The sequence below is a fragment of the Protopterus annectens genome, chromosome 4.part0, assembly GCF_019279795.1.
Source record: "Protopterus annectens isolate FY-2018-M chromosome 4.part0, PAN1.0, whole genome shotgun sequence".
Lineage (NCBI taxonomy): Eukaryota > Metazoa > Chordata > Ceratodontiformes > Protopteridae > Protopterus > Protopterus annectens.
In genome coordinates, this window is record NC_056733.1 from 581,803,804 (window position 1) to 581,831,051 (window position 27,248).

The 27,248-nt window shown below is 40.8% G+C and overlaps 2 protein-coding genes across 3 annotated transcripts in view; one reads left to right on the top strand and one right to left on the bottom strand.

Annotated features, from left to right (window-relative positions):
* Positions 1 to 17,978, bottom strand: part of UBE3B (ubiquitin protein ligase E3B) — a 2,006,489-nt gene extending 1,988,511 nt beyond the window's left edge. Inside the window, exon 1 of one of the 2 annotated variants that reach the window (XM_044068510.1) lies at positions 17,787 to 17,978. The gene's annotated coding sequence lies outside the window, so the exon portion shown is untranslated. The other variant, XM_044068511.1, reaches the window with a different exon arrangement.
* A 159-nt stretch (positions 17,979 to 18,137) lies between these two features.
* The window catches only part of KCTD10 (potassium channel tetramerization domain containing 10), a 351,521-nt gene continuing 342,410 nt past the window's right edge, over positions 18,138 to 27,248 (top strand). The window contains exon 1 of the mRNA XM_044068512.1: positions 18,138 to 18,238. Within this exon, the coding sequence (XP_043924447.1) occupies positions 18,236 to 18,238 (3 nt within the window). The 5' untranslated portion in view covers positions 18,138 to 18,235. The remainder of the gene's footprint in view (positions 18,239 to 27,248) is intronic.

Here is a 27,248-nt window from a genome sequence, read left to right on the forward strand (position 1 = left end):
GTAAGAGGCCCAGATACTGGTCAATAGAATGTGTGAGATAAAACACCACAAGTGCATGTTACGTTACTGTTCTGTGGGTGGGTGTGGGGGAGTTGCTGAAACTGTCAGGCTCCAGAGGACAAAGGCATATCATGTTATTCTCCTGCTGTTTTGGAGGGCTCACCATGAGACACTGTACCATCTGGACACAAGAGCACCACACCTGCCATGGGTGATGCAAACGTTCCTGCATAGGCATCACCCCAATCACTGTCACCAAGGTGCTCAAAGATCACGAGAAGTAGGACCATGCCCATTACTACCTTCAGTATGGCACAGGTTATACATTTTGAATTCATAATTTCACATGGGTTTGTGACAGATAAACAGAGGTAGGAGAACACTACTGAAACTACTGGTGTATGCTAAGGCCTATGTTACTCACAGGTGTACATGTCCCATAAAGGGACTGAAGGAATGACATCATTTGTAAAGTTCACTGCAGTTGAGTCAGAGGTGCTATGTAGGCCCTATATACACATGCCATGTGTACTCCTAACAAAGACAAAGCAAGCAAGATGTTCTGGACCAAGATGTGGCAGAGAGCTGTGCACATCAGTGCTATGACAGACCATAATAGGATCATAACACAGGGATCCCAAGATAAAGATACAGGACATGGTTATAGACAAGTTTACCACAGGTGATGGACAAGCAACACAGACATGTCTCACACAGGTGGAGAAATCTCACACATTGTGGTGGCTTGGATGGGGGAGGTAGGGTACTGGCAACTGCTCGAGTATCCTTGGAAGATATACTATGTAAGCACTATTTTATTCCAATACTGCTGTACAACATCTCTCAAAAAGTCCTGGAAAATGTATTCACTCACAACTGATACCTTATCTAACAAAACAACCTCCTAACCCCCACACAACATGGATTCTGTCCTGGCCACAGTACCATCACTGCACTCCTCACCTTCCTCGAGCCCATTAACCATGCTCATGACTCTGGCAAAAATCATATCAACCCTGTTCCTAGACCTTTCCAAAGTCTTCGACACAGTCCCCCACCCTATATTCCTATCACAACTCTCCTCCCTCAATCTCTCTTCTTCCACCATAGCTTGGTTCACCAGCTACTTCTCCAAAAGACAACAAGCTGTTAAATGGAAACATTCTACCTCTTTCTTTCTATACACCCCTACTGGGGTACTCCAAGGTTCTGTCCTTGGCCCCTTACTTTTCAATATATTCATCAACATCTTTCACTACTCCATCTCCAACTCTATAATAATCCAGTAGGCAGATGATTCAACAATCATCTGCTCAGCTGACACCCCTTCCGACCTTCTGCAGATAACCCAGTCAGCTTTCTCAAATACTGAAACCTGGATGCAAAACAACTACCTAGGCCTTAATGCCAATAAAACCAAATTAATGATTTTTCCCCATTTAAACACTCTCCCATTGATAAAAACTCCTTCAAAATCATAAGCCAGAATAACACCCCCATTGAAATTGTCCCTCACACCAAACTGATCGGTGTCAATATTGATGAACATCTAAAATTCGATATCCACATCCAAACTAACAAAAAAACACCAAAAATTAGGATTCCAATATAGGCATAATCGCTATCTCACCCCTTCCACCAGAAAGACCCTTGCCTCCACATACCTTCTCCCCTCCCTAATGTATGGAACTCCTCTGTTTTCGAATCTTAAGCTCAGCCTTCAAACTAAATTAGAAGCCCGCTACAATAAAATCTGCAAATTCGCCACCAAATCTAGGAACTCATCCTATCACTGCATCTCCCTCCACTCACTGCAAGGGTTCGAGCTTTCCAACTGTATGAACCTCCTTAAACTCACCACTGCCCATAAGCTCATATTTAACACATCCTCCTGTCCCTCTCTCTCTCCACCTCCTTAACCCTAATGCTCACTTAGGTCAGAAAATCAGAACCTGCTCAAAAATCTACTAACCTTTATAGCCATCTGAACACTCTCTGCTATCCTGCTCCTTAGCTAAACTATGGAACTCTTCCTCCCTCCCTTGGAAATACTCCTCACACTCTATCCCTCCTCTATTCCTACCTATCTTCAAAGTGGGAATGCCCTTGCTCCTTCCCCACATAGGAACCTCCTATATCAAAACCCACCTTCTAACTCTATGCATCATCTCTGCACCCACATCATTTGCCCTCCTACTCCGCCCTAACCTCCAAATTTTGTTAATAGTTTATTTCCAACAATTTATCATCCTCAATTGTAATTCACTGTTAATGACCCTTAGACTCTACTGTTACTAGATTTTTACTATTATTACTGTGGAATAGAAAATTTCAATCATAATTCACTGTTAATGACCCAGACTGTACAGTGCTAAATTTTATTCTTATTGTAGAATATAGAATTTTTTTTACTGTAGATTGCTGCATAAAGCTGCATTACTTCTTTGCTTTGTATGTGTATATGCTAATATGTTTGTCACTTTTAATGGAGCTTTTCTCCCCACGCCTCCACTGAAACTGGGCTCTTTTTACACCAAGTGGACTTCCCCGGTCACCAAACTGAAATACATAAAAAAAAAAAAAATCTCTCTCTCTAGTGTGCATGTTGGACTCGAACACACCATGTATGCAGATCTGTCCAATAGGCATATGGGGGCTGAAACATGTGTCAACTTGCACCACAAGGTATGTATGTGCATGAAAGCTAAACAAATTAATCAGCATGTAGCTGTATGGGTCACGTGATGATGGTAGTGCCACAGAAGTTCCAACAATGCATAAGTATGCTATATTTATGCTTTCACAGGTTCCACTGGAAGAAGATTCTACATAATGCAGAGTCACATGAGAGATGTTAGCAGGTCACCTGTAATGGAAGATGATGGCATCCTGCACATGGCACAGTCTGAGAGCAAAGTGAAACTGTCAGCAACACTAACATTGGATGGCACACCCCCTCACACATACACACAGAGTGCAGAGCTGCAGGAGGAGGTGGCGGAATGAACCTCCACCACTTCTTGTGTTTAGTGCAGAACATCTTGTTCATGTTTGCCCTGCACAGTTACATAAAAAGCAACACCTCTGATGTCATCTATGAGCCACACTGCCTTTGAGTTATGGGATGCCATCATGACATACAGGAATGTAGGTGTCTGTCAGTGCCACGACTCTAGGACTTCAGGAAATTCTTTGACCATGGTGCAATCCCAGGAGATGCACTATATACACATACACCGTGCTGGAACTGTTCAGAACATTGCATGGACTGCATAAGGAATTGTACGCACTGCAGGAACTTGCGACATCCAGCAACACATACAGGAGGACATGGCATGTACAGACTTACAGCAGATATGCCTGCTGAGGTCAACAGTGGCCACAGCTGCCTCCTTGAAGATAATAGCAAACATTGAAAGTGGTTATGCAAGAAGACAGATGAAAGGTGCACAGTCTTAAGTTACACATACACAAATGGCACATTCTGTCCCAGAGATCACATCACTATAGGTTGGTACTAGGCTATCGGCCCTAGGGCCTATGCAAGCCTAGCCATAACAATTCCCTGGATATTTCTTCCCACAGTATTTACTTCTCTGGGCCCCTGTCTAGCAGGGCAACTGACATGATCCCCAGGGTGAATTTCCTATCTCCCATCCAATATAGGTTCATAAGTTGGTACTAGGCTATCAGCCCTAGGGCCTATGCAAGCCTAGCCATAACAAAAGGGTCTTTGGAACAGATCACGGTCCCATTTAACAAGCAGCAAATAAGCACATAGGTTAGTACTAGGTTAACTGCCCTTGCGAGCCATCGTAAGCCTAGCCAATTATCCCTTGTGAGAGACAAACCCTGTACCTTGTGTTTGTAAGGCAAACACCTTAACCATTAGGCCACCCTCCCAACATTCAATGACTCCACCCCAGGTTGTGGCCACTGCTCTTCTTGGTCTAGCATGGAAACAGGCCAGCTGTTCTGAGTCGTACAATTCCAAGCCATTTCAATTCCCTATGGGCTCACTGAGGACAATACCGAATTGTGGTTTATGGAATAATGGATGCCAGCCATCTACTGCTCCCACAGTGCTAAATTATTCAGACTTCCAGGCCTGATATTGCAGTTGCACACAGCACACATGGCCAGCTGAAAAATTTGATCCCTGCCTCCATCTAACATTAGCTGCATGCTGGACTACCACATACACCTCCAATAATGATCACAGTTTCCTGCTCACTCCTCTGGCCTTTGTGGGTATGGTGCTGTCTTATGCACAATGTGGCTAGTCAATGCACTGAAATGCATAGTCATGTCCTACAGTTATGAACCAGATATCACCTCTTTGCCACTGACTATGTACTGCATCCACCTCTGCCTTATACAGAGTATTGTTGCAACTGGTTCCTCTGGCCAGTCCTAACTAGAATCATCCTTCACCATTGCCACAGGTCTGGTCTGCATTATGTTTTTGCACTACAACACTGCGTAGAATATCAGAAACCATAAACATCACACCACAGGTCTCTGGTGCATACTACCATGCATCACCAAGTGTATCCAAGCAACAGAAGCAAGACTTTATAAGTCTGAACACTCACATTCAATGATGTTCCATGTCTGCAACAGTGCTGTGCTGTACGCTTTCACCACCATGGTCTGGAAGTTATGGATGAAAATCTTCAAACACTATTCCATGGCACATCCAGAATCACATGCAATACACAGTAGTGGGGAGTATTAGGAGTAGACTTCTACCACTTTCTGTGGGAACAGCATATACAAGCTTCGCTGTCTGGCACTGTATGCATCTGCTCACTAGATAACTATGTGGAATGTCACCCCATATGAAACACTAGTATAGATGCACATGCCAGATTTGGGAATTGAGGGAACTGTCTGGATGCAGCAAAAAAAAAAAAAAAAAAAAACACTACACAATATCCTGTGCATTGCACACCACCTGGCAGCTGATGGACTGAAAGCCCTTTTGGATGATGTACAGGACACCATGTGGAGCAGTTGGGGCCTTGACAGTAATATGGGTGCAGTCAGTGGCCCTTATGAAAAACTATGTTGTATAGTACCCACATAGTGGTGACCTAATTCTCTGCCGTCTGTGAAGACCAAATATGCTCCTCTACATGCTGCAGCATCATATCAAGGAACTGATGTAGGATTCACAATGCCAAGGTCTGTGAAACTTGTAACATATTTCCTGTTGGATGACAAAGTATTAATGCCATGCAATCCTTTGAGTCCACTGGTATTGGCATGCCATGCATCCCCTTTTATTCTATGCAAGTATGTATTTACTGACTCCCAATAGTGTATCTATCCATAGAGTAGTGGTTGACAATGTCCTGGTTGACAATGTCCTGGTTTAAAGGTGATTAGCTGCAAGGGGACACATCTGTGATGCAGGGGGAGCATGCAAGATCCTGGACAGTGGCACTGAAAGACACCAGTAAAGCATGCTGTCTTGAAGTGCATAGTCTGGGTGTATGAATGAAAACTGACACTACTCCTAGCATAACATGGAGTGAAGATCCTGTACGCTGGCAAATCCTGCTGATCAGAATAGCTTTTCCATGTCACTCTTCACACAAACTTCACATGTTTCTGAATCAGCCTGCCATGTTTGGTTTTGTCATTTGTGCTCATTGGCATGTTACAATGTTAGCTACAGCCTTAATACCTCATAAGTGGTCATTATGAAGCCCCTACGTTGGGCCTGGTCATACAAATCTTACTTCCAGAAAAAAAGTCAATCTGCCCTATAAACTGGATTAAACTTGTTAAACTTTTAATATCCAATGGAAGACTATTACATAACAGGACTACTCGAGCTATAAAAATGTACTTTTCTTATACTACTATATTTCTCGACTACCAGATGAGAGCTTTTGTTACTCATACAAAGAAGGTAATCTACCACCCGCAGTAGTACACAATTAAGTATTCTGGGTGCATTTATTTGTCCATCTCATATCCTCTCTCATAAATTTGTATTGGACAGAATGTAAACAAAGTAATTTTAACTTCCACTGTAAGTTACGTTTCTAAATTGTACCATTTGTTTTGTATAAAACTTTTGAACTCTTTCCAACCCATTCATGTCCCTTGAACTACAGCTACAAAACCCAGACCCATACTGCATTACAGGCTTAACCATGCCCTTACACAATGGTATAAGAAGGCAGCAAACATAACAGTCGTAATAATACAATAACACTTCACGTCAGCAGCACTGATATGAATACATGCAACTAATTTATCATAAACTACCACCCCCAAAATTCCTGAACACAATAAAACTCAAAATAATCTCTTGGCTTAGTGTGTAAGGGTACCTATTATCTGGCTGCACTAAATGCATAATTTTACAGTTGCAGGACACAGATTATTAATTTAGCCTTATAAAATTAACAAGCCATATGCCCTTATATGCTTATTTTTATAGATATCACCATACCTGCTAATTTGACATCATCAGCAAACTCTGAAATCCATCCTGATCACTAAAGGGCATGGTAGACATAAAAACATTAAATGAAAATGTCCACAGTAAAGATCCCTGGAGTGCATCTCTACGAACAAAAACAGAGTGCCCCCCCCCCACACACACACACACAAGCAAACCATACATACTTTGTGATTTCTGCAGTAGTGAGGTCAAACCACACTGTGTGTGTCTTTCTTTCTCAACTGCCCCCTCCCTAAATGTTTCTGCTCATCCCGCTAAATATTTATCTTGATCATCCTCTGCCACGGATTGCCTCGCTCCATGTGATTTAACATAACTGTGCAATGTTTCTGAATACCACCCACCGAGTTTATTTACTGGCAAAAATCCCTGCATCTCAAAAAGGTTTTGCCTAAAAATCATTCTCTTCAAATTTAAATAACCCAAAAGAAATAAATGTACTGTTAATCACAGCCAACTCTTGTTATGGTTATCATACTTACTGAAACCCTATTTCATCCTTTTTTAAACCTGAAGCAGTCAGTTATAACTTAAATCCCGATGACAATCAACTCCCACAAACTTTGGAGTTTGCAAGTTTCAAAAAACATGCAGGGAAATTATTTTTACAAGACAGAAACCATTCTTTTATTTAGTAATCCAAGGTCGGAAAGTAATGCCTTATATGAACCTGATACAAGTGACAAACACAAAATAATCTAATACATGACAGTAGGCATAATAACTGCTCTACCTTGTCTGTACAGATGTTTATGTAATGTAACTCAATATACCCCAACAGAATTCCGCCATCTTTAAGTGCTCTGATGTACATGCTCATTTTTGCTACCTGATAATATTCTCAAAATATCAGCTGCACACCAGTCAACCTCTGCTGTTGCAGTTAATTCTGAGAATCCAATCCAGGTCTTTAACCCTTTCTTTTCTACCAGGTATTTTTTTCCATACAGGTCTTTTTTAAACTTTATCACTACAACCCAGTTTCCTAATGCTTCTTACCACCTGCAAAACATTAAGTGTAATTCGTTCATCCCCATCACCTAAGTGTGGATACTCATGGAGGTTTCATCCATTCCACTGTTGCATTTCCTACATGATGCATGCAGTGAGGTCCACAGCTTTGCATAATTATGTGCAAAGCAATCATTCTAGTTACACCCTCTACTCTAAAGTGAGCTCCCCTATTTTGCCTTTAACCTAGATCAAAAACTAATCACAGTACCCCATGTAGGATCTCACTAATAAATGGTACAGCAACTGAAACAAGGATACCTATCCACTCAGTGAAAAACAGCTTGTGGTGATAAAATAATGGCTTCTTTAAACATCACAGGATACATAAAAAAGAGGGACTCAGACAAAAATTAACAGGTAGAAGGTACAACAGCAAGTTGACAAAAGGCTACAAAGTAAAAAGAACAGGACAAATTTCCGTACTAATAATGTACTTACAAAATAAAAACCATACTAGTATGTGTCTGCAAGTCAAATGCCTTGTTACCAAAAGTGAGCACATCACAAAATGTTGCTAAGAAACTTTAATTCTACTTGAAACAGACCAAAATATTTAAAATGAATAAATGCTAAAATACAACAGCCTTGCTTTCAAAAACATGTTTATAATAATAAAACACTGTTTGGTGTCAAAGTTAAAAATGGTAAATTATGTTTAAAAACTGCCAAGGTCACTGTGGTAGACTTGTAAGACTTATTGGGTATTCATACATATTTAGCTGGCAGTTGGCACAGAGGATTAAGGAGCTGTTAACTAGCTGTTTCCTGTGATCAAATAGTCCAGGGTTCAATTCCCTCAGCCTCCACTGCTTAACCGAGTGACCCTACGCAAGTCACTTATCCAGACACTGCACCCGGGCTGAGTCTGAAAAAGGTCCATGGAGATTATTAAGCTACTCTGGTTATCAAATAAAATAACAAAATAAAATACCTGCTTACTATTTATCCAAAGTATTAATTACTATGAGCTAGTGTTTTACCTTTAAGTGACCGAGATGCATAACTAGCCACTGTAGCCACATTCCATGAATGCGGACAACAAGAAACACAGGCTGACAGTAATCAGCACTTGAGTTTTGGTCATCAGCAGTGTGTCACACCATGGTGGGAATTCAGAAACATAGTGTCCACATTGTGATCAGTGCAGTCTGAGTGCTCGAATCATAAACACAGTAAGTGAGAGAGGAGAAGGCTGAGCAACATAGCTGCCAGCACTATATATGATTATGGTGGTATAATGATACAGTAATGAGCAACACTATTACAATATGACACTCCGTGCATACAAATGAGGGAAAAGATATGGTAGAGCAATTCAGAAACATTTAAAATCTGTGACTGGAAGTGAGATATGGTAGAGCAATTCAGAAACATTTAAAATCTGTGACTGGAAGTGTCGCCACCAGTGAATTTGTACACCATAAGTCCTTATATTACAGCACACAGCAGAACAATGACAGGGCTAGCCATGGCTTTAGCAAATGTGTACATGTGATGGGCTGTAACTGTCATTACTTGTTGTGCTACTGCATGCTGTTGCCTTTGGAGGTGCCGCAGCATCTGACCTCACTTCACATTTCATGGCCTTCCTGAATCTAAAATTATATACTGCAACTGTCTAGGCAGTCAGCACACAAGAGTTGGTTAACGTGTGTCACCCTTATCTACAGGCTGTGGAAGAAGTCGACTACCCAGCCGAGTGGATACTACTGTATGTCTGGCTTTGAGAATACTAGCTTTCAGTGACCAGTGAGGGACACTGTGGGGGTTTCCCCAGGCATCTGCCTCCAAGATACTCCACCAATTCACTGATGCATGTAGGACAGCATATGTGGTTTCCTTGTCCCACAGAGGTCAAGAACCGATGTCATGCAAGACTTATGATGTAGCACATTTTCCTTAGGTATTTGGGGCCAGAGACTGCACCCATATGAAATAAAGGTCCCTCTTGGTGAGCTGAGAAGAAGGTACTTTAATTGTAAGGGTTACCCTGCCATCAACTGTCAGATGTCTATAATGCACAAGGTATAATCTACAATTTGTCTAAAAAGCACAGTACCTATGACTCCCATATATGGCACGTACGTACCTTTTATCAATGATTTGTGGTGGACAACTTTCCCCAGAGTCATCTTATTGGTGATACTGGATATGCCTTGGTGAAATGGCTGACAACATTAATCAAAAAGCCACAGGCTGAGGCAGACAATGGGTATAAACTACACCATGACACAAACCTGGTTTGTAGAGTGTGTTTGGGCTGCTGAAGGCATGCTTTCACTCCCTGGATTATCTGTTGGAGCCCTGCAATATAACCCTGCCACATGTACAAAGATTCTCTGTATGTGCAGTGTTACATAGCATAACACCGAGGAAGAAGTTGCAGCAGCGGACGGCATACGCAGGAGGAAGATCGCACAAGGCAGTGGAGGGCGAGCTACGAGAGGAGTCTGAAGAACCAGGCAGGGGATGACTATGCTAAATGAAGGCAGGTACAGTACACCATGGCACTGGCCAAGAAGCAGGGGCTAGCTCATAGTTTTGGGCCACATTAAAGCATATAAACTACAGCAAAAGTGATGCATGCAAACTGAAAACCAGACTGTATCTATCCATGCAGAGACTGATCACACTGCCTCAGACATAGGCAACCCAAGTAAAGCACAAAAGGCAGGGTGCAGTTAAACACTGTACATGTGGATATGGGGAATGCAAGTGGGTGAAGTCTCCCACAGGTAAACGTGTGCATGTTGGTCTAACTGTAACAGAATTGTGCAGTGTGAGTATGATGTGGATTGAGCTGGGACCTAAAGTAAAATGCTCTGGGAGGGGCACTGTGTGTGTGTGCTTGTGTCCTAGGACTCAGCCTCAGCAGATGTTGCAGGACTCTGTCAGGGTCTTATAGACAGGTCCAAGGCAACCACAAAAGTGTGGGCATCTTACGCACACCCATGTACAAGGGAGCTGCTTCTCCTCACAGTGTCATAGGCAGTAACAAGCCCCTGCCTACAGGCAGGTGTGATGTGTGAACATGAGCAATGGGCTGCACCAAACGTGTCACTGTTATGAGCACTACATTCCCATAGATGTCGCCACCTGCCCCTACACACCTCCACACTAAATTTTGGAGAGGAAGTGGTGGTGCTATAGGTTCTAGACCTAGGTCAACCACATCCAACATGGGCATCAATCCTACAGCCAGATGTGGAGAAGCTACATGACGTGAAACTGGCACACATCCTATGAGCAAGAGGACTTGAGCTGTGCCAGCAGGTAATAGAACATATTAAGAAATACACCCATATGTGATGTACATTCCCTCAGTTCATCATACATACCCTGTAAAACATGTACCATACCATCCCTCCAAAGACTGAGATTTTGCTGGCCTATCTTTACAACGGCCTGCATGTTTGCTGGGTTGCAGTCATTGAGACTGCTGGCTTGTGGGGGTCGGTACTCTTGCCGTCTATGGCCACCATTGTGCCAACCACCCATCCTCCCATGCCCTGTGGAGCTTGCAGCAGACATTGAAGGCTGCACTGCAGTGGGACGCATACTTTCCAACCTAAATCTGTTCGTAACAAACTGCCCTTCGCCGGCAATCTGCATATCTTGTGTGAACTAGAGAGGTCACGTCTGCTGACTAAGTAGGGAATCCAGCACCATGCTTCCTGACAGAGCCTGCACTGTCAGAGTCAGACTCATTTCTAACATCAGGCAGTTGGATTTCCAAGGTGGTGGAGAGAATTAATAGGTCACTTGTGAAGACACTAAAATAAAATATTCACAATAAGCAAGAACCATTACCTTTACTTTAAATCCCAGTGTAGAAATAACAAGCATGAGGCATAGTGGTACAATGCAAAGTATCGTATCTTTTGCAGGTGCTCTTGATGTTTGAAGCCCTGTATACAACAGAGAAGACCATGTTTACTAATACGAAGTTCAGCAGTATGTGCTTACTACTGGGGCATATTCAACAGAAATTCTAGCAGCATGCTTCAGTTTTGCTCCAAGGTTCAACATACCATCGTGGGACAGCAACGAGTTTATTCCCCGATGTAAAGAGGTCAAGAAACTTCCCTGTCCCAGTTGATAGTGGCTTGGTCAATGAGCTGCCTCCCACTGCCCCGCAAGACAGGCAGCATGCTTTTGCTCAGACTTGTTCATAGTTCCTGCCATGGTCAATTCACATAATTCATTGTATTCTACCAGAAATGGTGATGGTAGGGCCAGTTAGAAGTTTCTTGGCTGAACATCTATCAGCCATTTCATTCTCCAAATGGGAAAAAAACTTACATTTATGTGCCTTTCCTTTGCCAGACATTATGCTGTGTGCCGAAGGAAAAAAACAAGTGAGTATACGGATACAGACTGCATATGACATAATTTGCACATGACTACCCATGATGTATTGCTGTCATGCTGGTAAATATATATTATACTGGCCTAACAATCAATGCCACAAACAGGAAACCCCTCACCACAACCCACTCAACTAAAAGTCATGTGAGAGTGTATCCATTATGTCTGCCATGCTTCAGCTGCAGTTCAGGTTACTGGACAAAGGATTACTCCACACAGCATTAAAAGCATTCACAGTACCTTGACTACAAATATTCACAACCATCTGCAGTACAGCTCATGTCCACCTGTGGCACAGTTGTGGGAGTGATGCCCCACCTACCCCTCCCCCAAATAAAGATACTCCCTCACACAAAGCTAGTACAGCATACACATTTCAATGACTGCCTGAATTTAATCTAAGCATGTCTTATCTGTACTGTCAACATTCAGCAGAAAGCGGAGTACACAGTCATACAACAGCAGACCACACTCCTGACACTTGCATAATCTCTTGCTCTACACTGCACAAGAGTACACAATACTTCAAAACTGCTTGCGTTGCATCTTTAAATTTAGACTTACTTCTTCTGTACAAGCAATCTGACCTTAGTTAACATCAGTATTTGATTAGTACACCTGTCTTGCCTGCATATCTTATTGCTGCAGTAGAGTAACCTTCTGTGCCAGTGGGAAGTAGCAGTCAGAGTAAGGGCACCATCTTTGAGCACCCGTTATGGATGTTTTGTTTTCTGATTAGCACATTGAAGTAAATTTTTATATTTTTCTCCTAAGCTTGCAAAGCTGTTGAGGAGAATACTTGTTTAATTCCAGATATGGAAGAACAGCCTTTCTAGGTGAAGGGAAGTCTTACTTTTTATGCTTTAACTTTCTTGCTTCCAAAATAATTTTTACTGCATTACTGCAGAGAAAGTTGTCTGCATATCTGCAAACTCTAATGCATGAGAAAGTATTAAGTGCACACAGATATTGTTACTGACATTTAAATGGTTTCCCTGAGCATAGCTTGTCAGTTATGAGTGCACGTATCCCCTTCCAGTCGAGGCCTGAACTAAAATGCCAGTGGTACAGTAAATGACAGTTGCTGAAAGGCAACTGGTCATAATAACGGAATGATGCTTAAGCACTTCGTAGGCAGAGTAATAGCATTGCACCTGTCAGTAATACACAATGGATGTAGTACAACCTCAAAAAGGTTTTCCCAAGCGTACCTTGGTTTGTAGTACCTCACAGCACAATAACCTGTAGACAGCAAACAGCTGAGCTGTTTCTCAGGGATTTTCTTGCTATGTACTTTATATCACATAATTAGTCATACAGTTTCATCATGCAGTTCACACACAAAATTTTGTGCAATGTCTCCTCTTTCTCTTCTTCCTTCTTTTGTTGTTATCCTTTCTTTTTAAATTTTCTTTACGTTTGTTGTGTTGTTTCTTACCCTTTATTCTGCACTTATGTGCAGCAGTTGGCACAGTAGTGCCAGCAGCTAGGCCTGCTTTCACCATCCCCCAGCAAGCTCAGCCAGACACTGTATCTGCCTCTGCTTCCCCAGGGGGCTGAAATGAGGAAGAATTATTCATTCACGCTCACCTGCATCTGGTGGGGCTTCACCTATGGAAGTACATTTGTTCCCAATGATGGCTCTGCCAGGGCTGGCCACTGTGTTACCTACAGGGAGCTGGTGGACCAACAGATAGATTTCTACAATCAGCCACCTAGCAAGACTCCTCTTGTGGTGATTATCAGAGTTGCAACCCTGTCCAGCCCTCCCAGCAACATCTAAGCAAGGACTCAAGGTGCTGTCTCAGCATCTCCAAATATAACAATAGGGCAGAACAGGAGACAGTACCCACTCTGTCCTCCATCCTGGTATATCCCTCCCTTCTGTGGCCATAACTTCCTCTGTTTGTTGTCCAATTCTCCCCATCACCAGCATTTTTTTTCTGATGTCACCAAATCCACTGCTCTCCCCCTCCCTCAGCATTTCAGCACCTTCCCAGTTAGTTTTATCTCAGATATGTTTTTGTGGGTTTGTCCCTGCTACCCAACCTCAAGTTCTTATAGGTTCACAGGTTGGTACTGGGCTATCTGCCCAAATGCATATATTAGCCCAGCCATGTTGTGCGGTATTCACCGCCCCTTTAGTAGTTCCCTAGACCCTTGTACTAACAGCTAGTACCCTTGGCCCCTATCTAGTAGTGCTGTTGGTGTGATCCCGGTGTGAACTTGCTGTTACCCATCCACTCATCAAGAGTGATAGTGAGGGGCTCTGTCTTGTGTAGATCGGGGCCCTGTTCCATAGTAAGGGAAGTCTCTGGGAAGGGAATCTATCCCTCCAGCATGTCCTATTCATTGTTGTGTTGAGGTTTACATCCCTAGAGCGTGTAGCTCGAGTAGATTTGGTTTTGCTAAGATGGAGCATGTTCAACAATTCTGGGTTGGACATGGCTCTGTACATTAGACAGAGATTGCCTCTGAGAAAGCGGTATGCAACAGAGAACAGTCTTAGCTTTTTCAATCGTGCTGCATAGGGCAACTGTTTGAGGCCAGTAGTCCTCTTGGTTAGGTACCTCTGTGGTCTCTCCAGCTGCTGGAGATGTCTAGCCAGGTACATTCTTACCATGCCTACACCATCCCTTAAGTCTCTGTCCACCCTTCCCTCTAGAGAAAAAAAATGGGTACCTGTCCCACAACAATTATTACCCACCCTCCTCCTCCATCACATTCTTTCCTCACCCATTTCCAGTGTGTGCTTATCTCTGCTCACTGCTCTCTTTTCCTTACTATCCTCTATACCCAGTTCCACCCCTTATTCTGTGCAAAAACAGATTTAAACAGTACAGTTGCCCATTTAAGATGGCATGCTGCTTTTCTCATCGTATCACTTTTTAGTGAACATGCACACACACTGAGGTGCTTACGTACTCTACATCTAGCACTTTTGCTCATTGGATTACACAGCCACTACTGCAGGTTTTTCTCTCCCCCCTCAACCAAAGTCTTGCTCTGGGTGTGAGCAGGATTAGCAATTAGCTGCACTTTGAGCTCAGAGTTTTCACATCATTATATGTTCATAGGTTCATACTAGGCTGTCGATCTGGTGGACCATTTGAATTCTAGCTAAATAATCCCAAATTGAATTTACCAAGACAAGAAATTAGTACCAGACCCAAACAGATTGAATTAACTTGGACCTAGTTACATCCTCTTTCCATAAGGCTTGAAGGGCTGGGACAGACCACCAACAGAATGAATTACTTTGGACCCAGTGACAACCCCTTTCCATGATGGCTTGAGGGGCCAGACTGGGGGGGGGGGGTGCTTACAATTGTGGATCCAGTCATCTACGTTGTGCTTAAAAAGGATCAGGGAACTACTATGCTTTACATCCAGGGGAAGTCTATAACATAAAAGAGGCACTCTTTGTGAAAGTTAAGTATCATGCTGGCATTCCTAGTGATATTACAGTGGAAATTAATATCTGTTGAGCTGGGCTTTAGGGTATTAGTTATGGAGATGTGAATGAGGCTTTGTAGAACTGGATCCTTTCAGGCTCTGTAAGCTAGGCAGAAGTCCTCTCTCAAAAGTCAACAGGACACCGAAAAGTGCGAGAGTGCTTTAAGATGATCAGGACATCTCACGGTGGAAATGCCCATAATTGTCTTAGTAACACTGTGGTCTCTCAAGCAGGGCCATGTGCTTACAGAAGTACACATAAAAAGGGGGCATTATACTGTATCACTGGCCTGATAAGGAAGGAGTTGAGGGGGATGAAGACCATCAAAGGTTTATCTTCCAGACCCAAGGCAATCAGTCTAACTATACAGAAAGGAATTTTTAACAACAGTGGTAATGTGGTGATCAAAGGACAGTGACCCAAGTCACTTACGACAGAGTCAATTTTGGAGGGTGGAGGAGTTCTTAAGTGATAGAAGCATGGGTACCTGCATTTGTCAAGGGACACAAGGCTGCATTTTTTGGCATTTATGTCTGAGGCCATGGTATAAACGTCACTTGTGGGTCCTCCTAGAGAATCCAATAGTCAGATGATTTGGGGTATTTATGAAAGTTCCCATTTTGTGGTTGTCAGCAAACTTCATCAGTCACAGGTCCCTGGTGTCAGCCTTAATATCAAAGAAATAGATACCAAAGAGGAGTAGTACCCCAGACCCTTGGGGTACACCACTGGTAACTACTCTTACTTTAAAGTGTGCCTCCAGTACTAACAGACTAGGTTCTACCAGTGAGCCAGTTTGCTTATCCAGTGGCACACATGGCTTTACGTTTAGTTTGATTATAAATGATGCCAGAATATAGAATAGTGTCACAGGATTTGCTCTTCATGTAGTAGTCCAGTACTGACTCCAAACATTGCCCCAGTGGAGATATCTACACATTTTATGCAGATCACATATCAATTTATACACTTCAGAAAGACAGTTTAAACTCTGCCTCAGAGGGATGGCTAGCAACAGTCATGGCCAGAAAAGGTATGGTCTGGGAAACAGGAGCATTCTACAAAAAGTTTTGTAGAACAGTTTTTAACAGTCTCAAGTTTTGGCCATACTACATACCACCAAACATTTCAAATTATTTCACAACACCCTAGCTATACATCTGATCCTGCCACAGTGGCACTGAAGGAGGTCTGCATTATTACTAATACACAGTGACTTCTGCCTAATCGCAGCTAACTAGTGAATGTCATGACAAGTAGCATTCTCTTAAAAGAAATGTACAGTCACTGTCATTAAACTGAGCTAAACAAATTTCTCAATCTCACACAGTGTGTCATTTGCCTTACTCGCTTACATGTTCACATGCTTAAGACTGTACGTGGAATCAGTTTAATGCGCCTCAGCAGCTCAGAGGTTACAAAGAAATATTTGCCTTAACTAACAATTTCTATACACACCACTTTTATGTAAATAAAGAAGAAAATTTTAAACAAGATTAACTTTTTTCCCTTTGTTTCATATAAAACAAAAACTGAGAAGCATATAATGCTTGGTTTATATGCATTTAACTGTAACAATAATGACATTTATTACAAGAAGCACCATGAAATATCTGTATGCTTCAGACTTCAACTTCTAAGCTTGGTAAACAACTGACGAAATTCAGAAAACACAATAATCACTATTATATGCCTGTGTTTCTCATTAATGTCTTTTCTTCCTATATTGCAAAAATGTATTAATGCAGTAGGAACTTTGTTTCTGAAAAGTAGGCAAATTCCCTGTCCCTCTTCTTCAACACAGACATTACACAACATTGCTGTGACACCACATAAACTCATCTAGCAAATGATTATAGTAATATAACAACAAAATCAGAACTAAGCTATAACAGCAAATTGATTTTAAAGAACCTCTAAAGCTGACATGTACTTTGCAAATACACTCGCTCATAAACACAAAGAAAGAGACATGACAAACTACATCCAAGTAATAACCGTTTAAAAAATTATATTTGTTTTTTACTGTCAAAGCATCACATTCTACTTCAGAATTTCTAACCTCCTCCAGACTTACCGTTACTGGTGGAAGTGTGTGGCCGACACGGGAAAATATACAATCGAAGCTTTGCCCAGCCCCTCCCTTTTCTACGTTACATGTTAAAAAGAAAGTGAGAAAGATTCTTGAAGTGGCTCTAAACTATAAATTACTAAACACTGCTGCTATATCAAAAAGGAAAGCCATGTACGTACAATCCCTTAACAGCAACATTAATGTTTATCCCACAAAGTAAATGGTCATACTTACAAAGTTTAAAAATACATCGAATGTATTAAAGTGTTTTAATAAGCACACGTTTATTTCATCCAAATCACTAAACCGTACTTAAAATCTGCATTTTTCGTTCAAAACAGAAATGCATTACTCCCACAAATAACAAATGAAGAAGAAATATGAAAACATACACAAAAAGAAGCCATCACTAGCAGTTTTCACAGTTAATGTCTCCGGGTACAGTACAGTTGTAGCCCTGCAAACGTATAAAATGTACAAAAAAGGGAAAAAATCATTAATAAAACCCACATAATCCAACCCACACTGAACGTTTTTGATTAGAAAGCTTTATATGGTTACTTCACATAACTAATTCACTTAGAATCGCAATAAAAACCGTCTTCCTCGGAACTATTTGTGCAAGGTGTAGTTGGGCAGAATATTTTGTGCACAACAGTATGAGGGGCGGAAGCATGCTGTTTTTCTCGATGGAATGGAAGACTTGGAGGGCGGAAAGGGGGCTCTTTTCGGAGGGGAAGGACAGCCGTAAGAGGGCAGTAATATCACTTATTTGTAAGAGAAAACTATTAATTTTTAGTGGGTGTTTCTTTCTTTTGCTGTCCAGACGTGTAAGGTTTTGATGGTGAGTATATAACATTATGTTCTTGATCATTGTTGATTATTTTTTGTGGAGTATGTAACTTAATGGAATAGGGTTTGCTGTTTTCAAACATAGATTTAAGTTTCTGTGTTTAAAAAGTTGGTATGAATGTAGTTGCAATTGTCACAGGTAATTGAGATTTGGAAGGAAATGGGGGTGGCGTTGTTATGATAGGGCAGGCCTTTCTGAGTAACTTGAGGATTTGCTTCGCATTTGTTTAGTGCCAGCATTAATCCGATTTATGCCTTTTTTTGTTTGTTTCAAGACTATGTCGATGTTGTTCCTGATTATGGATGTATATAATGCATCTTTATTTCCTGTAATGCTTTACGTTGAATTTTTTTTCGGTCCTTATTTGAGGGCATCTGTCTTCGTAGAGTACTGAAAGACAAAACGTGAATAAAGTTATGTTTTTCTCGCAGTGATGTGGCGTATGGATGGTTTAAAAACTACAGCATATACAGGTTAAGAAAATTTCTTAGCAAATCGGTGTTGTGCAAGAGGACGTTGGAAATTATTAGGGCCCGTCGTATCACCTACATAATAAACCATAGGTGCTAGTGTGATCACACTTTTCAGCTGTCATATTTGTGTCTAGGCTGCCCCTCACAAAGTTTTTTGTTTTTTTTATAACTGTCTGAAGATTACAGTAAGTCATTAATGCCAATCATTAGAATGTCATTCTTACCGTTTTCAGAAAATGCATGTTGATGCAGGACCTGTTTTTAACATTTTAGTGAATTAGAGTAAATACTTAAGATCGTCCATAATGTTTGGCTCTGTAGATCTTGAGCGAGTTAGTTTTATTTGTATTTATTAAATGTGAAGACCATTTTCTTATACTTTTTGCCAAATGCTATGTAACTTTTGATTTTTTTAGTAAATCACAGAGTAATTGGTTGGTACCATCAGAATAAGTGTTGTATGCTTATTATTGTTTAGAAAATGCATGCTGATGCAAAGCATGTAGTTTTATGAACTTTTTAAATTAATTAAACCTATTTTAAAAATCTCCCTGCTTTGGGGATTTTAGAGTAACGTGTCCCTAGTTTTAGGCTTTTGTCCTTTGATTGTTTTTGACTTTGTCCACAATTCCTCAAAGATGACTGCAACAAAGCTTTCTAGCAATAACAATGTGAATACAACAGACACGGTTAAAAGTCTGTAGCAATAGAATGGAGAGGGGTGTAAGGCAGGATAAATGAGAGCAAAGACCATCATTTTCCAGTAGATTAGGTGTATTAGGATGAGTAATCGCCAGATGTAAATGGGCATACCAGATTCTGTTAACATAAGTAGTGGTTTGTTGCATTCTGAAAGATCTTGAATGTACACATGTTGATTTTTATTCAATTTTGTGAAGTTTGCTATGAAAAATGCAAGTAGCTTAGTGCTTTGTGCCTTCAAAACAGTGTCTGTCCGCTAGTAACTCAGTTTTAGTTGGGAGCTTGGAGGTCAGCTGAGGGAAGGGAGGATCACTAGTGTGTCCCCTTCTTATGTGACGGGGTTAAACAGAGGCTTCTGCACATATTTATTTATTTACACTTTTTATTTACTTGCACTTTTGTTGCCCAGTTTAGTCCCACTAGGCTTATGACCTGTTTATATGCGAGGCCTGAGAGGTATTCATACTGACTAGAGGAAATTTGGACGGGGAACTGTGTTCCCTTCCATTTTGTGAAGAGTTACAACTTCTGTGAAAATAAAGTCTGAGTATTTTTTGACAATGTTTTTGTTGGAAGAACTAAAGCCAGTAAATCTGTAGGTTCTTAGCTCTCCCCAAAACATCAACATGACTAAAACAGTACAAAAAAACAAAATGGCTCCTCAATAACGTTAAGTAACCAAACATTAGAATCCTTCAAGTTTTCATTAAGTAATCCATTGACACAGTGAAGCAAAGTGTAACTGCTTCTGGGATGCTGGATAATGCAATACATTTCCCAACTATGATTTGATCAATGCTATAAAACTGAACCCAGACATTTCAAACTGGAAATGCTCGTGAATATATAACAGTGTATCTAATTTGAAAACCATGTGTTTGATTTTTTACATATGATATTTAATTTTATTTGCCTTTTGTGTTAATTTGCCTTGAATTGTCAACCATTAACTTTTGTTTTGTCATCTCCCAGTGTACCCGGATCATGACTGATCAGACTAGCTCCCTTACCAGGTTAACAAATTTAGATAACTTCTTGACATTACAAAAGAGAACTATTTATTTATTATTTTAGTAGACCTGATGGGTTTTTTGTACAGTTTTTATGAAACAGTGCTGCAGGAATATGCCAGTAAATTATCAAAAAAAGAGACCATCCCTCTTTTTTTTATCTTTAGAATTAACCAAATAGTTTCTAGTATGTCTGTGTTTCTTTTGCTTTGAATATAAACTTTTCAAGATCCAGCTATGATTGAGAGGTGGTGTTTTGTAAAGCATCTGATAAATTTAATTTCTTGATTTATTGATGGAATTCTGGATCTTGTACAGGTGGACCATGCACCTGCTAGGTCTGGTTCCAAAAGTGTTTTGACGTATGGTCTTCCTTAGATGAGTGTGAAGACTTCTGATTAAAAATGGTACTCCGTGTTATTGTCTTCATGATCTTAAGCCTTTTATTATGTGTGCTTTTGTATCAGTGGTATAATCCTGCAGGTGATGACTGAGCTGGAAGAGTCTTCCTTAGAAGATGGTAGCACCAAGGTTCTAGATGTTAGTTAATGCACTTGGGTTGTTCCCAGATATATCTGTAAATGGATTAATCTCAGTACTTGCTGCATATGTGCCATTTGGTGTTTGGTTGAGGGCAGCCCTGTTTATTCAAGATCATCTCTCAAACCAGAAGCTTTCCTTTTAGGTTAGGCGCCCTGTTTGCCGAAGCAGGTAATACAAGGGTCATGATGGTGTGGGGGGAAAAAAGGGAAGAAATTCTTTGTCATGTGTGGTAATCCTTGGGTACAAATATTTGAGTTGCTTTTAGTAAGTGTGGCCAGAAACTGCAGCCATTCTTTAAAGCTGTGGGACTAATAAGATTTCTGTAAAGGATTTTCAATCTGTTCCAGGGACTGTATTTATTTATTTTTCTTTTTAACAGCAAATGCTTCTACATAGGTTCATAGGTAGGTACTAGGCTATTCGCCCTAGAGCCTATATAAGCCTAGCCAAACGGTACCCTGGCTTTTGCCACCCAAGAAAATTATTTTTCTGTGCCCCTGTCAAGCAGAGCCACAGAAGTGATCCCCAGGGTGAATTTCCAGTTAGTAACCTATGCTGCAGATTCTCTGTGGTGATTTCCCCCCCCCCCTTTTAGAGAGGTTCCCTTGAGAGTCTTGTTTTTTTTTTTCCCCTGATTCAAGTAAATGTTATTGTAGGCATGCAAGGTGCTGGTGACTGGAAGCAGAAGATCCACGTTTTATTTCAGCTGGGATGTCATTACAAAATTGTAAGGCCAAACTGTTTCTGTACCTCCAAAAGGGTAAAAATCTCTTTTGGAGGTGTTGGTAGGTAACAGAAAGCAAATAGATTCAGTGTGTTAAACAAGACAAGTCTACGTACATTTGTCAATGTAAAGAAATTTAGAATGGTAACTTCTTAGTTCATCTTTGGTCTCTTTCCCCTAGGAGACATGGATGTTGTCTTTGTGTTTGAATAATGCTTGCTGCCACATACTAGTGTTCATGCCCTGTACTGCCTTTTTTTGAGGCCACAGCACTTCCCTTCTGTTTAGAGACAACATTTTGGGTACTTGACAAGTGCCTGGTCCTGGTTGTGTTAGCACCAAGGCTGAATAACATCCATGTTTCCTTCTTGGACAGCTTTCACATATTGACTAGTTGTTGTGATCAGCTGTTGCAGCACCTTCCAGTGGTGCTAACCCTTTTTGAATTCCTTTGGGTTAATGTGTCCAGCCAAGACATTGATGTTCATTGGACTCCAGCAAGTAGGGGATGTTTATGGGTTATAAGATTTAGCGATACTTTCCATGGGCACATATTAGCCAGGAAATTATTTATTTATTTACATTTGTTTACCGGGAAATTCCGACTGGACGCAGATCCTTTTTCAGCGGAAGCCCTGGGAGAAAAGCTCCACATCATGTACATGATAAATAGCAATACAAAGTTGCAGCAATAGTAAACATCATTACAGGTTGTTGGCTTTAATACAGTAACAAGATATTGATTATATCAACAGTACTAACAGTAAATGTTGCAAGTTAAGATGGTTTCTTGTCGTTTATAATATTAGTAACAAAGTTGTCAGACAAGATCTTAAAGTATGTAAAGACAACTAGCTAATTATGAAAATGTGGCTTCTTCTGCTGAGTTTTTGGGTTTGATAACCATGAGGGGCTTAGTGGGGTGATAGGTTTGAAGGGAAGGGATGTTATGGGGGTGGTTAATACGTTTATGAGCGAAGATGAGTTGATTAAAATGAAGGAGTTGTGGGAGTTCTAGCCAGTTTAGTTCGTTAAGGGAGATACAATGATGGCTGCGGTAGGAGGTTCCAGTGGCAAATTTAGCAATTTTGTTGTAACAAGCAACCAGCTTGTGTAGGTCTGTCTGCCTAAGGTTGGTAAGTATGGGGGATGCATAGAGTAGGGTGGAGATTAGCTGGGAATTGGCTATGGAGATTCTAGCCGCCTTGGTTAGGAATTGGTGGCTTCGATATAATGTACCAAGTTTCTTGTGAACTTTTTTTTTTGTGAGAGATACGTGGGTGTCTAATCTAAGCTTGTTGTCTATTTCCACACCTGAGTAATTTTGTGTGTTCTGATGGAGAGATAATGGTATTGTCTTTGGCGAGAATGTTGAAGTGGGGGGTGTTTTGGGTGGCTTTTGAAGGTTTGAACAGGAGAAGTTTTGTCTTGGGTTGAATTGGAGCTGAGCAGTGGATAGCCAGCTTTCTACAGAAAAGCATGATTGCTGTGTGATATATTGTAGTTCTGGTAGAGTGGGGGTAGAGCAGATGAGAGTAGAGTCCTCTGCGTACTGTTTAAGAAATGCTTGTGTGGTGGCAGTATGTAGGTGGTTAGTGAAAAGTGATAATAACAGAGGGCCAAGGTTAGACCCTTGGGGAACTCCAAGAGTAACTGGGAGGCGAGGTGATAGGTTATCATCCCAGATTTCTTGGAGCTTTTTTATCATATTGGGAAATAGTTTAATGACTGAATGTGAGACATCTCTTGAGAAAGTTTGTAATATCTCAGAAGCCTATGGGATCAAGAAATGGTTTCCTGTGGACAGGTCATTATCTGATATTTCCCTGACCAAGGTTATTATTGGTTAATTGCTGCAAAAGACTTTGATGCTACAGTTCAGAAGACTTTCGGCATGGTCTGCAAATATCTCCACCTACTCCAGATGCATCAGATTTTGGTTGGGAGCTCATCTGGACTTTGTGAAGAGTGCATGTAGTTGTACAGAAAATCAACCTTTCACATAGTCTTGTAGAAGTTGCTAGTGTATCTCTTGTCAATCTGAGCCTTTCAAAAAGCTTTGATAAGTTAAATTCTTTAGTTTTCAGCAACAGTGTTACTACTTTGAGTATCCAGTGATCTCTCATAAGAAGGCAGTGTTTTTGTCCGGGGAGAGTTTGACAGTGGTTGACCGTCTGGCATACTCTTTTGGTTGTGGGTAGTCTGTGCAGTCCAGCCTGTCTCTCACCCTTTTTACCTCATTGAAAGGATCACCACTGTAAAATCAGCATGGGCATTTCTTTAGTCTCTGTTGAGCCTCCTCTGTTTTCTTGGTTATTGATATACCTGATTATGGTTAGCTCTTTGGATCAAGGCTGCACCTTACAGCTAACTTGTTCTTGGTGTGTGTGTGTGTGTGTGTGTGTGTGTGTGTGTGTGTGTGTGTGTGTGTGTGTGTGTGTGTGTGTGTGTGTGGATAATCTATTGCTGTTGAGGTCTTCTTTGAGGACTGCCCCCTTCGACTTTTTTGAGGCTTTACTTTAATATGCAGTAAATTTGATAAATTTTCAGCCACCCACCCTGTCTTCAACCTTCTGTTTCTTAATAAGTTATTGTAGTTTAATTTTTGAGTCTTGTTTTGTAGCCATTGGGTTCCTGCACCCTTGTCAGTCCAGTTTTTCCTCTTACCATCATACTGAGATGATCTTTCATTAAAGTTGTGAATGATTTTGCTGTGGCTAGATATGAGTGTTTTGTTCTATTAAGGTCCTGCTGAATCTGTGTGGCATTTGGCAAAGCTACGTCTAAACTTGATAGTCTGTCCCTGACCTGTTTTTTTTTTTTTTTTTTTTTTTTTGTTTTTTTCCCCTTCACTCAGTACAGATTGCCTCACTTACTAACTACCCCTTCTTTTGTTTCTCCTTTTTTACTTGCTTTAAGGCAACTTTTCCCTGTAAAACTGTGTCTCAATATTTCCACCCATCCTCACAGCTAGCTGTCCAGCTTTCATTCTTAATGTGGCAGTCACTGTTATGTTTTTTATGCTACTTTATAGTATAATGTTATGTTTTTTATGCTAATTTGTAGTATAATTTTTTTTCTGAGCTTGCTGTATGCCTAGTTCTGTGATGTTTTTATTTTTGTGTTTTGAATTTAAGTTCATTACTATTGTTATCAGATTTGTAATTGTATATATAGAGTCCTGCAATGTTCCCTATATGTATTCAAAATTAAGTTAATTTATTGCTTGTTTTGGCAATTTTATAATTCTACAGTGTTTAGAGAGAAGTATTTTCTTATTTATAACTAAATGTTTTTATCTGTTTCACTATGTTTGTTAAAACTGCTGGAGTTTCTCTCCAGACCTGTGCTGAAAAGGGACCTTTCTGCTCAACTCTACTTCTTCAGTGGTAAACAAATGCAAATAAACTGATCTTAATATCCTGGTTTATTTGTTTGAAGTCTTGCTGTGATCTGTCCCCAATGGTCCTTGACTCCTATCTTAAAGATTGTCGACAGGGTAGTTTCAGGTATGAATTCTTCTTGTTCCCAGTTCACTGGGTTGTCGTCTGGCCATTGTTCTTTATAGTGATTGTGCTACCCTTAGGTCTTGGAAAGGCATCTCTAGTATACTATTGCTGTGTTGATGGCACACTGATTTATTGTCTTTTAGGACTGTGTAGTCTGTGGTATTGCTTTATGGCTAATTTTGGAGGCTCTTTGTGTATGGCTGTTCAGATGGTTGAAGCATAACTTGTCATAGCTGAAGCTATGGCTATCCATACCAATTAAGAGCTTCATTAGCTTAGCTGCTTCCACCTTTAATGTTTTTTGAGACATTAAACCTGAATTTAATGTTTTAAATTGTGCCATCTTATGTCCATCCTTAATAGGCTGTCCTTCAGGGATCAGGTGTTTGCCATGTAAAAGTCGTCTTGTGTTTATTTTTGCAACATTTTCAAGATCATGCACTTGATTCCTCAAGGCCATGTCTGCAGAGTCATTCACACTCTGCTCTCCTACTGCGTCTGCTGATGTAATGACTTTTACAGTGGGTTTCCTGACTCCAAGTTGGAGTATCTTCATTTTGTGCAAAACTCTGCAGCTTGGTTATTTATTGGTGCATTGTTTTAGTTTAGAGAGTACAGTGTTGATGTCGGTACAAGTTTGAGAGAGAAGGAATTCGACAAGATAGTATTAGGAGTAGGTTCAGAAAAGTTGGGGATGTTAGTAGTAGAGGAGTTTGGGTTAGGATTCAGTAGCTTAGATATTGAATTGATTTAAAATAGGTATTGAAGACAGTGGCAGTTTCTTCTGAGGTCTTGTCTGGGCATGGATTGGGGGAGCTAAGATTACCGAAATGTGATATTTGGTTAATAGAGTTCCAGAATTTTTAGGGTTAGATTTTAGGGCTGTGGGAGGTTTGTTATAGAAGTTTTTTTTATCTTTGTGCTTTTTTTGTTGGATTTCTGAGTTGTTTATATTTTTGCAAATCTGCAGGGAGCTTAGTTTGTGACCATTTTTTCAATATATTTTGTCTAGTTATAAGGGTATGAGTGAATTTTGAACACCACGGAGATATGATGGACTTAATTCGGACTTTGCGAGGGGGAGCAAGTGAGTCTAAGATGCTAAGGAAGGTGGAGTTGAAAGTTAGGACTGCTTCTTCTAGTGGGAGTTTGGTAAGGAATTGCCAGTTCTCTTTTTAGAGAGGAGGGCATTAAAGGTTTCTGGATAGAAGTTAGACAGTTTGGGAGTTTGGGACCAGTGATAAATGTAGGAGGCTTTGAGAAGTGGTGAGTGAACCTAAGCACTTTTATAGGGGAGTGATCGCTCAGGGTGTTTGGTAGGGTTTCAGGGTTATGATATTTGGAAGGATTAGATATGAGTACCCAGTCAGTAAGAGTACTAGATGTGTGAGAGTTGTTTGTATGAGTAGGTTGGGAGATTAGCTGAGTAAAGCCATATAAATTAATATGATTATTAGTGTTTGGATTGCTGAGAGTTACCCAGTTAACGTTGACATCCTCAAGGAGGATAGTTTCATTGGGGATGTGTTATTATGAAAGAATATTTTCAAGCAGAGGAATGTCCCAAAGAGAATCCATGGCCTCCACCTGTCCTCTGTGGACAGGCTCAAATCATTATCACTCTACCCTGTATTGTACAGATTGCCTTGTAGGCAAGACACAGGTCATCTATGAGCAATTTCAGACACTGCTCTACTAGAGATGCTCCATAGCCATAAGTATAACTCGTTGTGTAGTACCTGATCAAAAGGCTTAAATGTAATATGTAAAATTAACAAAACCTGCTGGAGAGACAGGTTTGTTTCCCAGAGCCTGCCCCGTCTCTGGAATAGACTCCCCATACACGTCAAGCAAAGTACATCACTGACCCTCTTCAGGCGCAGCCTTGATGAGTGGATGAGCAACCACAAATTTGTCCCAGGGGTTCTACCTGTGTCCCCCTCATTGACAGAGGCGACAGGTGCTGATTGTGGTTTCTTTTTTTTTTTGGGATAAACTTTTGGCTAGGCTTGTTATGGCCCCCTGTGCCATTAGCCTAGT